At 45.6% G+C, this 15,833-nt stretch overlaps 2 protein-coding genes across 2 annotated transcripts in view; both read right to left on the reverse strand.

The window, feature by feature from the left end:
- Window positions 1-15,833, reverse strand: part of LOC124175658 — a 51,586-nt gene that overhangs the window by 23,340 nt on the left and 12,413 nt on the right. The gene's annotated exons all lie outside the window — the stretch shown is intronic.
- On the reverse strand, window positions 3,041-3,801 carry LOC124176391 (probable salivary secreted peptide). The gene is made up of 2 exons (XM_046557616.1): window positions 3,478-3,801; window positions 3,041-3,350 (listed from the first exon to the last, which is right to left on the reverse strand). Exons 1-2 carry the CDS (start codon window positions 3,655-3,657, stop codon window positions 3,120-3,122), a joined length of 411 nt encoding a protein of 136 aa, XP_046413572.1. The 5' UTR covers window positions 3,658-3,801; the 3' UTR covers window positions 3,041-3,119.

Consider the following 15,833-nt stretch of genomic DNA (forward strand, 5'->3'; position numbering starts at 1 on the left):
TTCCACCGTCCCCGACAAGGGTTGTTTGCGTAGGTAAGTGAGAAAGTGAAACCCGGACACGCAGCGGCGCAATCGGTCCTTCAAGCAAAGCTCCAAGAGCAGCAGCGCCCGTTTTACACGGTTGAACCCGCGTTCGGCGAGTAATTCGCGATGTCTGCTTACACCGCGCAGGGTAAATATGAGGTGCCTGTCGCAGTTTGGCGAAAAATAGACCGGCAATAAAACAGGAACGACGAGAAGGTTCCAAGTCGACGCGGCGAAGGCTTTGTTGCGGCCTCTGCGTTTAAGCTACGTGTTGCCGGTGCAAAAAGGAGTAGAAAATATATTTGCAAAGTGCAAAAGTTGGGGGAAAACTTTGAGGTGAAAAATTCCCCGAGGCACGGGTGACCCGGGAGTAAAAAGGTGTGAATGTATAAACAAAGTAAAAGAAAGTCGACCGTTGGAGTTGTAAACCGAGAAAATAGCGGCGAGAAAAGAGTTATCTTATTTCATCTTTTCACGCATTTTCCCCCGCAAGGGTTTCCCTGTTTTTACACCCTGCAACTCTTCAAGCTCCCATTCTCATGCTAATATCATTCGCCGCGTTTTTCCGAACCGAACAATTTTCCGTTACACTCGCGGAGGAAGACAAAAAATTTTTTACCTCTCTGACGGTTTTATCTCCGCTCTTCGTCCCTTTGTTACGTTTTACGATTATTCAACATCGTCGCGGTGTATATTTTCACACCGAGCTCGACAATGCAAGCTCGATAAATTTATTTCAAAGGTCCGGTTTTTCGCAGATGTGCTTTACATTCAATTGACGAAATTACATACCTAAAATGCAAGGCTGTTCTATTTCCATTACAATTTGAATCGTGCACTTTTGTCACGAAAACGAAGGACTCGAAACACGAAATTTTCCCTTCGCACCGGCGAATTTCGTACAAACGCAAGGACGTCGCTGCTCCGGCTCATCCAGCAGGATGCAGTCCCAGGATCGAGGGATGTAATTACGTCATAAAGCTCCCGCCCCGTCCTGATAGGATCTGAAATCCACTTCAAGACTGTTGGAGCGGGAGATTTCGGCGACGATTATTCGCAGCTAATCAAATTAAACGGACGGAAACGAGAACGAGAGAAACAACTGTGAAGTAAGCCGCCGTCTGGCGAATCGTGGAAAGCAAACGGAGGCACGGATTCCTACGAAGCTGGGATCACGTATCTCGGCGATATTTCGCTAATGAAAAGCGGCACCGAGCTCATCTCAAAGCATTTCTCGTCACGGATCTCAAATGCATCCTGCATACGGTTTGATGATCAAGCTCGAACTGCGGAGTGATGAGAAACTGCACCCGCAGATGTTTCAAAATACAGAGAAGCTTGCGGAGTAGCGGAGAACGGCTTTGGTTCCGAAAGCTCTCATCGCTAACAACGTCCTCGGTGATTTTCCCTACGCTTTGTTCCCCGAAAGCATCGCAACGCACGGATCCATGTCTAGATGAGGATCGAGACGGTGATTAGTCGGATAATAATTTCCGCGAAATAGCGAGTCGCGCCACCGTTTCGAGAGACCCTTGAGTGTCTGAATTTCCCATTCCCGATCGTTACTTCCCGGAGCATGACGTAAAAATCGGGGCTGCTCATTTTCGGTAATTCCTTAAACTCGCCGGCGGACACGCGGCATTCGATCAGGCATTTTTTACCTCGTCACGAACAGCGGCCGTTAACTTCCGCCCGCAGGATCGCTTCCGGTAAAATTTCCGTCCAGCCGTACAAACAATGAGAGAAAAGCCGATGTCGTTCTGAGTGTCCCGGATTTATACCATCGGGACGTGAATTTCCCGGGGATTTGACAGCGGAAAAAATATCTATAACAACGGTGAGAGTCGTCCTTCGATAAATCATTGCCATTCGGCCGAAACTGTCCTCTCGCCATTCGCCAAAGTTGATTCTCCTCGTCAAATACCCGCGTCTTGTTTACTCTGGTAAGAACTTTCAGGAGCGAATGTCTTTCAAACCTACTTGCGTCCCAAATACACCGCATCCCAAGATTCAAGTTTCCTTCCACGTAACCTTCCCACCATTCTTTCGTACGAAGCTTCTGCGGCTGACAGGCGTGAGTTTGGTGGATAAATGGAGTGATCGAAGATCGGAACACCCGATCTTTAGCCGGGTAGATACGATCATCAACTACCGGAGCTTGGAGTTCCGGCTGTCTGAGTTTCGCTGTAGAAAAATCGCGATTCGATCGAAGAATCGACGAGACGGAGGTTTTTTTACTCGCGCTTACGATTTCACCTCGGATATGGCGGTTAATCCGAAGAAACGGGGTCCGATTAATTCGTGATGAGAAAAATCAATCTTTGCTTGAAAAAATTATTCAAAAAAAAATAACAAACTATATTCAGGGCCAGGTGACCTTGAGACCCGATAAATAGCGTCAAGCCCAGCAAAAGCGAGCTTCCAGCTTTCGTCCCCTTCGCATTCGCTCCTCTCCGTGCCAGCGACGACGCCGGTATCCGGTGGCCAACTTCGTAATTCTCGAAGTCGTATGTTTCGACGTTCCACTCAGGGGTCTGTCTCGTCATGGAAGTTATTGCCTCGACGGGTCACTCCGCTCGTATTCCGGTCTCATATTTTTCTCCCTCGGTATAGTTGACCTGTTTTTCAGTCCCTCCTGCCCCGAATTTTAATGGAATCTCATTTTCATTTAGATATCAAAAACTCGGCGATTCCTCTCACTGGCTAACTTGTGCGTAACGTTGTTCCGCCAATTTCATATCGGTGAAAAGGGATCGCGAAAAACAAGGGTAAAAAGAAAGAATAAGGGTGAGGCGAGCGAAGTCCGCAAGATTAGATCAACTTCCCCGAGTGTTCGGATCGCACGAACGCATACGCGAGAAATGAAATAGTTTTGGCAAACCGCAGGAAGTGTAAAGTGTATTGGCAGCGAAAATCACGGCACGAATAACTCAGAGAGCTTTTCGTAATTCCGATGACAAAGTCGTCGCTTCCAAGACTGATCGCGCTATCCAGCGCGTAATTCGCGTAAATTGAATTCGTTGCAAGCTGATTATTTATTGTCAAAAAATACAAAATTCCAACAGTCGCCGGACGCGTAAATTCTCGGGGTTCGCTCAACGGCCGTAAATTTCTACGAGGAAGTTGATTCCGTGACCACGCTGACTCTTGAAGCGAAGGGTTACGTTCCGGTTTCCGGGTCCGCCGTATGTGATCGATGCGTACGCTCCATTGCCGTTGGTCTTCTGGTCCAAGGCTTTTACCTGCGTGATGTTCTCGCGGTTCAGAGTATGGAAAGTTACCTCCTTCGTCACGATCTGCAGCCAAGAACTCGACTTACGGACCACCTGAAAGCAAGAGGCAATGCTGCAGCGGATTCGAAGGGCGAATACCGGTCCCAAGCCCAGCCCGGAAGTCAAATCCGGACGAAGCGACGACGGATTATTGCTTAGAAATTAATTCCCGACCGATTACCTGCTGGCTCAGAAGACGATCGGCGAACAATCTCGTTCCCACGATCAAATGATGAGAGGCATTGGCGGGCAGAGCTTTGCCCTGATAGGCGACCGGCAAGACGTTTGGTCCGAAGGAAACGTCGGTCGTGGCGACGAGGCCGACGGCGAAGATCAGGGCGAAAGAAGCTTTCGTTAGCATCGCGATCCTGGGTTTTTGTTTAACGTTGTGTAATTCCTCCCACTAACCGATAGAGTCACGGACTTATGGCGCCGGTTCGGGGAACAAAAAGACGGCAGCGATTACTTACACTCAAGTACAGCTGTTGGGCGACTGAGGACGAGGTCTTTGCCTCTGTATTTATAACCGATTCTCCACCCGCGGTCTTATCTCCATCTCTGATGTACCGCGGTGCAGACAAAGATAAGGCGCATCGGTGTTTGCATTCCGAAATCTTATCTCAAAATTCCATTCCGATCTTACAGCAGGAGGAACAACGCGCTGTTAACGGAGTCGAGGAAAAAAATCGACATCTAATCTCTCGAGTACCCAGAAATCTATCGGCTTATCGATGTAATTATTTTTCAGGACTTTCACTTGTTTTCGACAATTTTTAACCGTGTTACCTTGATCGATGATTGCTCGAACTTTCGACTTGTTGCACAAATCCGTGTTCGTTTCAGGCGGACTCGAGTAAAAATAATGACTTCGTCATCACGATATCATGTAAAGTAACTCGTACGCATCGTTTTCACAATCGTTTACGGTCAAACAATTACGCACTGCATCAGTTACGATTACACCGACATTTCTTCTATGGAATATTGGCCAAGTTTTAGCTTCGTGAACGATCTCACGGTTGATTCGATGATTTCAAACAGCAACCAAAGCTGCCGCGACAACAATTTAATGCTCGAAGTCTTGCAGGGAGCAAAAGCAAACGATCGCGTAATTTATTTCTCAGTAACGCGTTATCTCAATTGTGTTATTTGAAAAATTTCGGGGAATTCCGCTTACAGTCAGCAGTTTCACGACTATTATTAGCTCCCGATTGCCCGCTGCGTTGAATCACGAGTGTTAAATATTTCCAGTTGAATTCCTTATCGCACCATGCATATATATATCCGTGACACGAGTGGAAAACAGAACGACTATCACGGTCAGAGATAAGTTTGAGCAACGACTAATAGAACTGTTACCAGCGATACGTGATAGATTAATAAACAAAAGTATAGTGAAAAAGTTTCAACTACACGAGCATGAATTTCTCTCGTCAACTTCGAGAAAGAACGAGAAAATCGGCTTATCGATTAACGACGCGACGCGAGCTGGATTCTGGGTCTATTCATTCGGTGAGGAGTTTGACTCGAGTAACGACTCGAAAACGTGGAAGGGAAACTTTCGCGGAAACACGCTGCAGGAATAACGTAGACTCTTAGTTTCCGCTCGTAACGCATAACGTATTACGTGATGAGTATCAAGTTCGGCAAAGTTGGGAGGACGAATTTAATTGCGTAATAGCTGCCTGTAAGAAGGCATGCTAATATCAAAATCCGTATCTCGAATGAGAAGCACGCGGTGCAATCAGCCGACTGACGCAAGCGAATGGGATTGGCAATATCCGAGAATACCTTTACCTTTTATTAAAGTTACCCGTCCAACTTGCTTCCCCGCATCGCAAATCCGGCCCGACGACGCGAAGAGAAAACCTCCGGCATCCTCGTATCTGTTTCGCGGAGATAACGAACCTCTCCATATTATTTCGACAGATGAATCCCTCCGCACACAGCCGGAATGTACATCTCAGTTGTCGGTATGTCAGCAGGTAGGAGTGAATTTTCATTTGCAGCTTGAGAAACTCTGAGTGGAAAACGTTGTGTCGGTAAATCACATTAATAGAACTGCGCTTGAAATTTAGACTCTTCGGTCTATTTGTTTGGGAAATCTCACTTCATCAGACCTGAGAACGCGAAACTTTCAAACTCGAAAGAAATTGCTTCGCAGCCGCGAATCTCCCTCGAGAACTGATCGAGGTATCTGTTATGAACAAGATCCAGGCAGTGCTTGATTCGTTTCTTGCTTGCGTTATGTGCACGCTGCGCGATGGCAAGTCTCGCAGATTCCCGCAGGATTTTACTTCAAAGGCTTCGTTATTATAAAATTCCATCGAGACGCAGGGCGGAGATATTCAGAAATACCTGTTTCCAGCATAAATCCTCGCGTGATTGATGAATTCGCTGATTACTGCGCAAAAGCAATCGCAGATAGCTGCATACACGCGAAAAGCTCAACGTGCAAAGCTTCTTATTAGCTCAGGTACCTACCGACATTTCCGCATCGACAATTAAGGGATAACTCCACTCTAGGATTTCGGAAAATTCGATTATTTTTATTTGAATCTTTTTTTTTTGGCTCAAACAATGTTTTAGGGTCATCCAGTTGGTTTTCTGGTGAACAAATTTTTTTAAAAGGTTCAATTCTCGATTTGTCACAGTGCTCGCAAAAACCTTAAACTCATTTTCCTCGAAATGACTTTTTTCAAACTGCAAGTACAGATAACTTGAACACCGTTGCACGGATCGATTTGAAATTTAACGGTAGTTTCACAGTTATATTCTCTATGGAAGTGTGTAGCCGTTATTTATCTAATGTAATCTTATTTCTTATCAACAATCTACTCTTATTTTGTGGCCAAAAATCGATTCATTTCTTTAAAAGTGCACAATTTCACAAAATTTGATTTGAAGAAACCCTTACGCAGTTCCATAGTCAACAGTATATAGGTTACAACATTTTTTGGTTCTTTGTTCCGGGCCTTATACTTTACGAGAAATCCGTCCTCCGGTGAATGAGTTTTAAAGAAAGGCGATTTCCAAGATTGGCTCTGTCGGCGCCATTTTGCATCAAGTGGATGATGATAGTTTTTTTTGTCGTCATCCTTAAATACGCGTCAAACAAACCCTCGGAAAAGAAATTCTACACCTTTTTTCATACCCCCAAAATAAATCGTCAAACGGGCCATTTTTCAGCAGTTAGAGTGGAGTTATCTCTTAATTCGACCGATGACACGCCGCATCGAGACTTCCAGGTTTCACTCCATCAGGTGCAACGTTGTCTTGTTTATTCAACCGGTATCCCGCTTTTCCAAGCGAACCGTTTCCGGCAGATCGGAGTGTCAATGTTTGTTCGCGTCTACGGTAATCAATCGAACAACCGGTACGATATACCAGCTGAAAATTTCTACATCGCGTCATGCGGTCGAAGAGTTCGCGTGAAACGGGAGTTTATCGCTTCGTTCAAGCTCGATATCGCGAAAACGTGAATTTCTGAAAAGTTTCATACAAACGCCGCGAAAGCCCCGTGGGAATCCGTCATTCAAAGTCATTTTGAAAGTCAGCAGTATCGGCTGACCATTGTGGAGAGAGAATCTCGGTGGGACGCCTGGATGCCGGGATACGAGCGAGGCACAAGCGTGTTATTATACTTAACGGGGTCCCCGAACGTCTCGGAGGGAAATCCCCTGGGAGCCCAGGTTTCACCCTTGAATTTATAAGGCGAACGGTCCTTCGTCTCACGGCGTTTGCTCAGGGAAACTGGAGCAGCGTTGACGCTCGGTAATATTCCCCCCCCCCCCCCCTTCGTTCCCCGCTCTTCTCATCCTTCCGTTGAATTTGAATCGCCGTGTAGCCGCGACGTCGACGATACAGGCGACCGTCGACGTTTCGTCTCCGGAGCCGATTGCCCGCAACCCAATTCCCCCCGGGATCCGGAGAGCCTGGTCTGTAAATTCCGGTCCCTCGGGCACGTTTGACGTCGGGAGGGACAGTTGGGCTTCGGCTCTCTATCGTTTCGACGGATAAATCGGGGGAAGCTTGTTCAATGTTCGAATAAATCTCCCGCCGGAGCCGAGTCCCTCCCGGATCAGCGCGTGGTTTCACCCTTGTCAACAACGGCCTTTAGTTTTCATCGCGACGCAGAAAAAGCTGCGTCGCCTTTCGGGCACCGACGCCTCAGAGATCAATCGGCGAGATTACGACGGTCGATGAGAAACGAGACATTTTGCGGCGATTAAAGTTTGAGAACAGGGGCGGGAAGTCAGGGCTTACTTCTGCCTTTGACGTATAATCTCGTTGTAAGGTCCGAGTAAATGCACCTCGCCAAGAATTTTCATCCCTCCCTCTCTCCCCGGTTATCTCGCCCCTGCGACGAATATCTGACGTCTCCAAGCGCCGGTAGAAAGTGGGATACCGGCAGGTTAATTGCTCGATTACATCGAGGCAGTTTGAATAAATTTTCTCACCTACGTTCACGCGAGAACCACGATGCAGGCAGTAAGACCGTGCCACTTCGCAGAGACAAAGCGCGGCGCGCGAACTTAAGGAAAATAAACAAGACTGGGGGTGAATAAATAAGGGAGGGTTAATAGGCAAGGAGGTGCAACGAGACGATGAATGGAATACGGAATGGAAGGGGAATTTATTTATCCATGGGAATACATCCCTGGCTGGTGAAATTGGGGAAAAAATGAAAACTAAAATTGCGGTTAAAGTAACTTTGAAGAATGAACATATTTCGCGAATGAAACGAATCGGAAGAGGGAAGTCGGTACGACCAAAGCTGCGAAAACAAACGCCGGTAGAAATTAAAGCGTGGCTTGTAATAACTGTCATTAAAAATAACTCGAATCCACTGCAGCGGTGCGGGAGTGAAACGAGATGTACAAACGAGATCTGTGGTTCAAAAGACGCCGTTTATTCCCTCTATTATACGACTCGGCGCTGGGCGAGCAGAATTGAGTTCGTTAAGACGTGATACTGGTGCAGCGGTTGAAACGCGGTGGATTTCCACTCTCGGACTTGGCAGAGTTTCAGGAAAATCTAATACGAAGAAGCCAGAATCCAGGATTCAACGGGGAAAGAAAAGCGGAACGAAATGAGGGGGAGGAAAAATTGGATCGACGACGAAATGAATTGGAAAGAAAAAGACCGCTCGTCCGGTTGATCCATTTTCAATGACCAGGTTATTAAGCGGATTAAGGCCTCGTTTCTCCCCGTCGGAAACCGAACGCCGATCTTTTTTCACTGTTTATTGATCACGTCACGCTTTTAGGTCGTATGAAAAGAATAAACGGGTTGGGACGACCGCCGACCGAGGGTCGAAAGAGAGTGAATTGAAGGGCGAGGATAGGCCGAGACGAAAAGTCTTCGCCATTCAGTCTCGGGTGGGATTTACAGCCGCGTAAAGCCCCGAACGAAATACGGCAAGGAGTCTGAAGATTCTGTTCCCCGCGACTCGCGTCTCGACACAACAAACGCTGTCGTCTGTTGAAAACGTCGCGGTCGACGCGCGACACGATTTATCAAGATTGATGGTGGATGCGTCTCTTCGAAATGATGAAACCCGAAAGAAAATCGACAGGCTAGAATTGATACGGAGCACGGATAAATATCGGTCCGCGGTCGTCTTTCGATACCCTTGAAAACTTTTCTGATAGATGCCTAATTATCAGTCCGCGGTATCCGGTGAAATATATATGGATATATGTTTCTTTTTCTTTTTTTTTCACACAGATCCTGAAAAAGGTAGGGAATTTCCTCGGCCTGATGTGGCAACAAAAAGTGCAATTAGGTACCTTTTCAAGTCCCGTCTAGGAATCGGCATCGTTTGGCCGAACGTTGCGTGTCGGTGAGCACTTCGAAGGGCGATCACTGTCGGAATTCGAGCTAATTTATCATTACGTGCCGCGCGAAAATAGCCCCGAAGGGTCGGGTAATTGAAATGAAAATAGGTAACAAAAAATGGGGGGGCTACTTTATTCTGCTTATTCGACGTCGGACGCTGCCGGTGTAACTGATCGTGAATTCCCGGCCTCGAGTATTTTCCCCTCTCGTTGTAGAACATGTGTGCAGGTACGTACATACATGTACGTTTTATCCACTTCGGCTCGCCTCGATTTACCCGTCTGACAATGAGTTGATAAATTATTACTCGTAACCAGAATAGAATAGATTCCCCCTTGTTGTTGTTACATACTCCGTTCGTTGAAGCGACTCGATAAACGTTGATAGAAAAAAAAATAAAAAAATCACAGCTGCCGTAAAGAATAGAATTTTGGAACGTGTGCCTTGAAAGAGAACGTCTATTTTCATTGTTAGCCAAAAAGCACAGGCGTGAACGATTGTTGAAAAGAAAAAGCGTACGAAAAACGTTTCAGACAATTTATGGGGAAAGGCTGCAGATGTATATTTTCAACCCAATTTTTACGTTCTCTTCGTAATGACGCGTGAATTACCTTACAAGAAAACGGAGAGGAGTGATCATTAGGGTCAGATTTCCTGCGTAAAAAAAACTTGGACGCTGAAAGAGATAAAAGTCGAGAACTCACTCATCGATAACCAACAACGATCATCCAAGTTTCCAGACTCGCTGATCGGTTATCCATATATTTTTACGATTTGTATAAACGTGAAAAATATCTCTCGGATATTAACTTGCTTTTTTTTTCTTCGTTCCAAGACGCAAAGAAATCGTTGGATGCCAGACAGTCAGTCCAGACGGTGTCTAGAAAAATATTATAATTTTCACCGTGAAAGACTGCTGCGTACCAACCACTTTCCGCGGATTAGATCACATCGGTATATAAAGGTATAGAAGTCGGTTCGTCAGGTCAAACGGGACGCGTTTTTCTCGTTCCTTGCTAAGAATCGATTGACGCAAACAGGCGTGGAACAAATAAGGAGAAAAAAGTAAAGCAGGTGAGAGAAAGAGAGACAGACAGAGAGAGAGAGAGAGAGAGAGAAGAAAAGAAAAGAAATAATTGGAGAAAGAAAACGGGACAAATTTCCAAAGACTTTTGTACCCGCTCGGCCAAAACTTTTCCGAAAGTGTAACAAAAGCTCGGGTAACGAGTAGTAGAGGATACATCTGTAAGCGCGAAGAGAAAACGCTGCACCCTCGCAGGTTTTATTGGCAAAAGTTGTACTCGTCTCGAGTCGTTTATTATTTGACAGTATAATGGCAAAAGGGTCATTTCGCAAGGGCGGGCGAGTCGCTCCTTCATAAATAATCGAGGCAAATGGCTTTGGGGCCTGGGTAGAAGAGACGCCGCGACAGGTTCTCCAAGTTCGAGTCCCCGGGGGTGAAGCCTGGAAGAACCCGACTCCATTCTCTTCTGCCCTGGGAGAGAAACGTGCCGTCTTGTCGTCGCTGTAGCTTCTGATATTCCGTCGGCCCCTCGGCCTGACCCTTCGAATCATCCCCTCGCTTCCACAACCGTATCGCCGTCGAGTTTCCGCGAGCTTATGAAGCCTCCTCGTTAGTCACTCTCCATTCTGTACATCGAAAAACGATAAAGTAAGAACCCGACCGCGCGCGGCGCGAACCTCTAAGAGCCGAAAGCGTTAGCGAAGAAACCACTCGATTTCTCGAGGCGCCGCCGCGCGAATTGCGCGGATGAAACTCGACACGGAAATGCTTTTCACTATTCCGCAAGCCGCGACGACGGGGGACACCGAACGGGAAGAATAAACAGGGCCTGGCGTAACAGAGACTGCGATTTTTCAGTCGAGCTACGTTAAAATCTCATCGAATGTCTCGCGTCCGCCGGACCGCGATCGGACATCGCCGTTTATACGCCCGTTCGCGTCCATAAATTTTGGAAATTAAACGTCACGCGTTGCACCGCAGCGTCACGTTTAGCGTACAGGTACAATTACCCGGTCTGTACGTGTAGAAACGATGAAGATTTCACTGGGGGATGACGAATGATCCTCAGAGTCGGACGCTGACGTTGTCGTAACGAAGGTATGCCGGATCGCAATTTCATTGCTTGTTCCCACCCCGAGCCCGCGTCGCCGTTTTGCCACGACACGATATGGCCGCCATGGTTCGAATATTTCACCCTGGGGTGACCGCGTTAATTATTCCGAGTGATGCGCGTCCCCTCTCGCCCTTTCTCCATCTCTCTCTTTCTCGGGTGGAAAACGAACAGGGAATTATAATAATTTTGACAGAAAGTTCGGGGGCTGAGTTTGAATAAACTCGCGTGTAGATAATATTGTAATAAGGCTAACACCGCATGCATATAAATCAGATTCGTACTTTATATTCCCGTTTCAAGCAGCTTATATTCATACGCGAACACCAAACACGCTTTCATTTCTTCGCTGGTACAGTTTTCCAATTCCCTTCCAAACTTTTCTTGCTACGTCTCTTCCCCAGGTGTGTACGCATACACGCGTTGTATGTTATAAAATTTAAGGATCGATTTGGAAGCCGTAGAGGTACGGCATTAGTCACGGGCATATGCAAAGGTGAGCATGCGGAGAAACGATTTCAATCTCGTTGAAAACAAAAAAGTGTAATTTGTCAGTGTCCGCCGAAACTTTTCCATGCCTTGCACCATACAACGCTGATTCTCGTCCGGGCGTCTCGTTCCCTCCAATATCTTCCGCCTTATTTCTACACTCTCTTTTCCCCTTCACCTTATCTCGTCGATTATAACAGCTCCGAGTATAGGGGATGTGGCTGCGGTACGATTTCGTTTCAAAGAAATTCTCGCTCCCTCGAAGGAGAGAAAGAGGACCGGAAAAATGTAGGGAAAATGTTGGGAGAAAGCAGCGTTATCTCGTACAGATATTGCCGGCTTCGCCTCCGACCGATGCACGTCTTGAATTCATAAAGCCTTAGCTTTTCTAGTGTTCGGTTCAACGTACGGCCGAGCGTAGTTTTGCTGGTACCATCTGGAAAACTTGGCTGATTTCTACTTTTACCATTAACATGTCGTCTCGAATCTTCTTTCTCGGTTTTCTGAATAAGGTATTTGCTATGCACAATTATTCCATCGCAAAGAAAGTTGAGAACGGACGAATAATACAAAATTATCCTGATTACTCGAGACTCCGCTCCCCGAGGTAAAAAAATATTTCAACGGCTGGACGAGAAACCGCGATGTCAGTTCTACGTAACAGACACCGAAAACTTTCACGATTTATTTCTGTGTTTATCCAACGTCCACGTTACAGGGATGGTTAGACAATACCTACGAAGATGTGAGATACGCGAGTAATTCTCGATACATAACACGAAACGATAACAACGATATCAATAAATTTATAACTTGTATACAAGTTCGACTTTTGAAAAGCAATTCAGACGATATCAAAGTTTTTGGCTCCGTTTGCTAACAACGATTGCTTTTGTATTGAATTGAAAGTTTGCATCGTTGGTAAAATTGGGGGCATAACTTTCCTGAAAAATTAAACAACATCGCCGTACCCAAGAAAGATGTCACAAAGTATCTGTCTATCTCCGTGGCTATTCTCGAAGGTGTTTCACTCCGTGTGCTTTGAACAAATGCGGAGGTGTGAAAAACCGTGAACCGTATTTCAAGATTCCTCGCGAGTTCAGGAAGATCGCGGAAGCAATTCTTCGCCGGCGATTTAGACAGAGTCGTGTAACGAGAAAACGAGGATCTGTTTTCCTTGATATTTTCCAAAGCCGATACGACGTCTTGTTCACCGAGTGTCGGATGGCGGCAGGTTTGCCTCTTTCGAAGTGGTTAGTTTCTCTTCTCCGATTCTTGCGTCGTTGAGGAAAATTGCCACGTTTATGCATTCCGTTCAATTGCTGAGTTCAGATTGGATCTCTGTCGAGCTTCGAGCAATAAGTTTTGTAACTCGCCACTCCGAGAGTGAATCATTATAGGTCGAAGGAAATTGGAGAGTTGAAAATCGACCTTTCGTCCTCAATTTTATCACGAAGAGTATATCGAGTATTTATCAAATTCATATTCGCAAGCCGTAGAAGAAAAGAAAACCGTTGTAACAAAATTGTAAAACACAGTTTTTTGAGCAGAATAAATTATCGTCGAATGAAATAAGACGAAATTTCATTTCAAAGCGAACCAAAATATCAAACCAATGTCCAAGCTCCTGTTCGTAATTCAATTTCCGCTTCATGCTGACAATAACGTCCATCCCGTATCAAAGTGACCAATAAATGTCGATTCTTAACAAATCAATTCCGACAAGTGGGTTTTTCGCTGGCGGCTTGAGCTGCCTGTACACACATTTTATACATCCGCTGAGCGATCAATCCAGAACTGATCCCTGTTACATGGGACGAGAAACGAGAACGATCTCCCAGATTACACCTAACGCTGAGGTGTAATTACCGCCTTCCTAAGTCGGTGGAGCTCACGCGATATCCTCGACACCGCGGACTTGACACGTGACGGGAATCCCTGGTCAGTCGGGTCAGGACTCTGCAGTTGCTCCTCTGGTTCTAAGAATGATTAAAAATAATCCATCAATTTTCCCCACAGTCGGTTATTGTTTTTCACACCCGTGAACGACGCGATACGATATCAATTTATCGATCATTGTCTTAATCGATAAGTTCCTATTTGATACAATACGCGACAGACAAATCAATATTTTCACCTGATATTGAAAAATATTTCGAATGGAACTGTAAGTTATCACGAAACTTATCCGCCATACTGAAATTAACGAAATTTTTGTTTCCACAACGCACCGTCTCATAAAAAATACATTTAATCGAGTCATGTTTGATTATTTTTTTTTGAGCTTGATTAATCGATGCATCGATTAGTTTTAGCCTAGTGGCCGTCGCTATTCGGATGATCCGTACAAGGCGCGTCATCTCTTCGCTGGGTTAGTTTTTTTGTTCCTAAATTGAAAGAGGAGGGAAAACAATTTCGCTTCTCAGATTCGCCAAGAGTCCAATATTACCTATAAGCGGATAAATTTATTTCAAATCTAAATCGAAAAGTTCCCGTGATTGGTTTTCAAATTTCTTCTTTCATCTGTTTCATAATCAACGGTTGAAATGAAATACCGGGTAGAGACGGGGAATTCTTGTCTTTCTTCGGGCGAATCGCTTTGGAATAATTCAATTACAATTGGGTAAGAATTTCAAGGCGATGTCGCCTTCCTCGAAGAAACAGAGACCAAAAATGCGAAATTAGGGTGTGCGTTATCTGCATAGACTGGGGTAGGTGCTTGAAAACACATATTTTCACGCCGAAACGTACGCGGCGAGAAATTTTTCGCAAGCTAGTGAAAATGTGCGTCGGATAAGTTTCCGGATAAGTTAAGAGGAAAATTTTTGCAATTCATAAAAGTAGATATTTCTGGATCATCTCGCGTTGTGAAAAATGCTCACCGCCAATACCTTGGTCGAATCGACGACGGGATATTGAAATTCCTACCTCATCAGTCGATCAAAGGAATTCATCAACAGTCGAGTAGGCGATGTATTCAAATTGGGCCTGTGAGAAAGGGGGTCTTTTGCGAACATAATGTTATACCTATAAGGCATATCATATCAGGCACATTACAGGTTATATTCTCTCTGTCGAAGCGTGAGCAATTACCTGGGTTATTCATAAAAGGCGGCGAGTCGGAAATCAAAGAGAGCAAAAGGAGAAAAATATTTCTCGATTTCAATTTCACTCGTTTCTTTATTTTCTACCTACCTCCCTTTCCCCTCGGCGAGAGATACAGAGAAGCCCTGGGTGCGGGTTTCGAGCTTGGTAGCGTGTCGTATAAGCCGGAGAGCGGAAGGAGCGGGTCCATAAAATCCGGTAAGAAAGCCTAAGCCCCGGGGGCCGCGTTTATCTTTTCACTTTACACTTCTTGCTTTATAAGCTTGTTTAAATTTCCGAAAATTTACCCGGCCTCGGTCGCGATTCGCCCCCCGGCAAGATTGAAATTCCCAATTTCAAGCTGCCTGCAGTTTTCCAAACACGTACGGCTCCCGACTGTTGAATCCTCGGCTTCCCAAGTGCGAACGGATTACTTATACGGAGAGCCTTGCAGTAATATATCTGCTCTCACGGGTGTTATTCGGGATCCGACCGCTGTCCCGCCGCATTCGTCCGACCGGAAATAATACAGGACTAGGGAGCAACAGTCACTCCGACCGAATAAACACATTTATCCTAATTTGTAATTCCCGGATCGACCAGCGGCCCTTATTTTTCATCCCTGTCCTCTGTTTCTTCGTCGCCTTTTCTCCGTCGAAAAAATATCAAGGAAAATTCTATAAAGGTGGAAAAAGGGGTCCGTCCGAATTTTATCCGCCATCGTCTTCCGCCCTTTCAATTCGTTCGAATAAAATTCAAAGGCATTGAAACGTTTCACTTTCTTCATCCCCCTTCGTTTACCGGGCCAGTTTAATACGCACTCAACTCAAATAAGCACACTTTTTCACAAGTTTTAACAACAATTCGAGGAATTTTTTCATCCACGTCGAATTCAAGCTCAATGCGATAGCTTGTCGCGAAATAATTACCTAAATGGTATTAAGTTCATCGCATTGATTTTACCCTTTCACTCGTTCGTGATTAAAAA

The sequence above is a fragment of the Neodiprion fabricii genome, chromosome 2, assembly GCF_021155785.1.
Source record: "Neodiprion fabricii isolate iyNeoFabr1 chromosome 2, iyNeoFabr1.1, whole genome shotgun sequence".
In the NCBI taxonomy this organism is placed as follows: Eukaryota; Metazoa; Arthropoda; class Insecta; order Hymenoptera; family Diprionidae; genus Neodiprion; species Neodiprion fabricii.

Coding starts and splice junctions, on each gene's coding strand:
- LOC124176391 (XM_046557616.1), bottom strand. CDS start 3,657: ATGCTAACGAAAGCTTCTTTCGCCCTGATCTTCGCCGTCGGCCTCGTC. Junction 3,351..3,477: donor ATCGTCTTCTGAGCCAGCAG/GTAATCGGTCGG, acceptor TCTTGCTTTCAG/GTGGTCCGTAAGTCGAGTTC.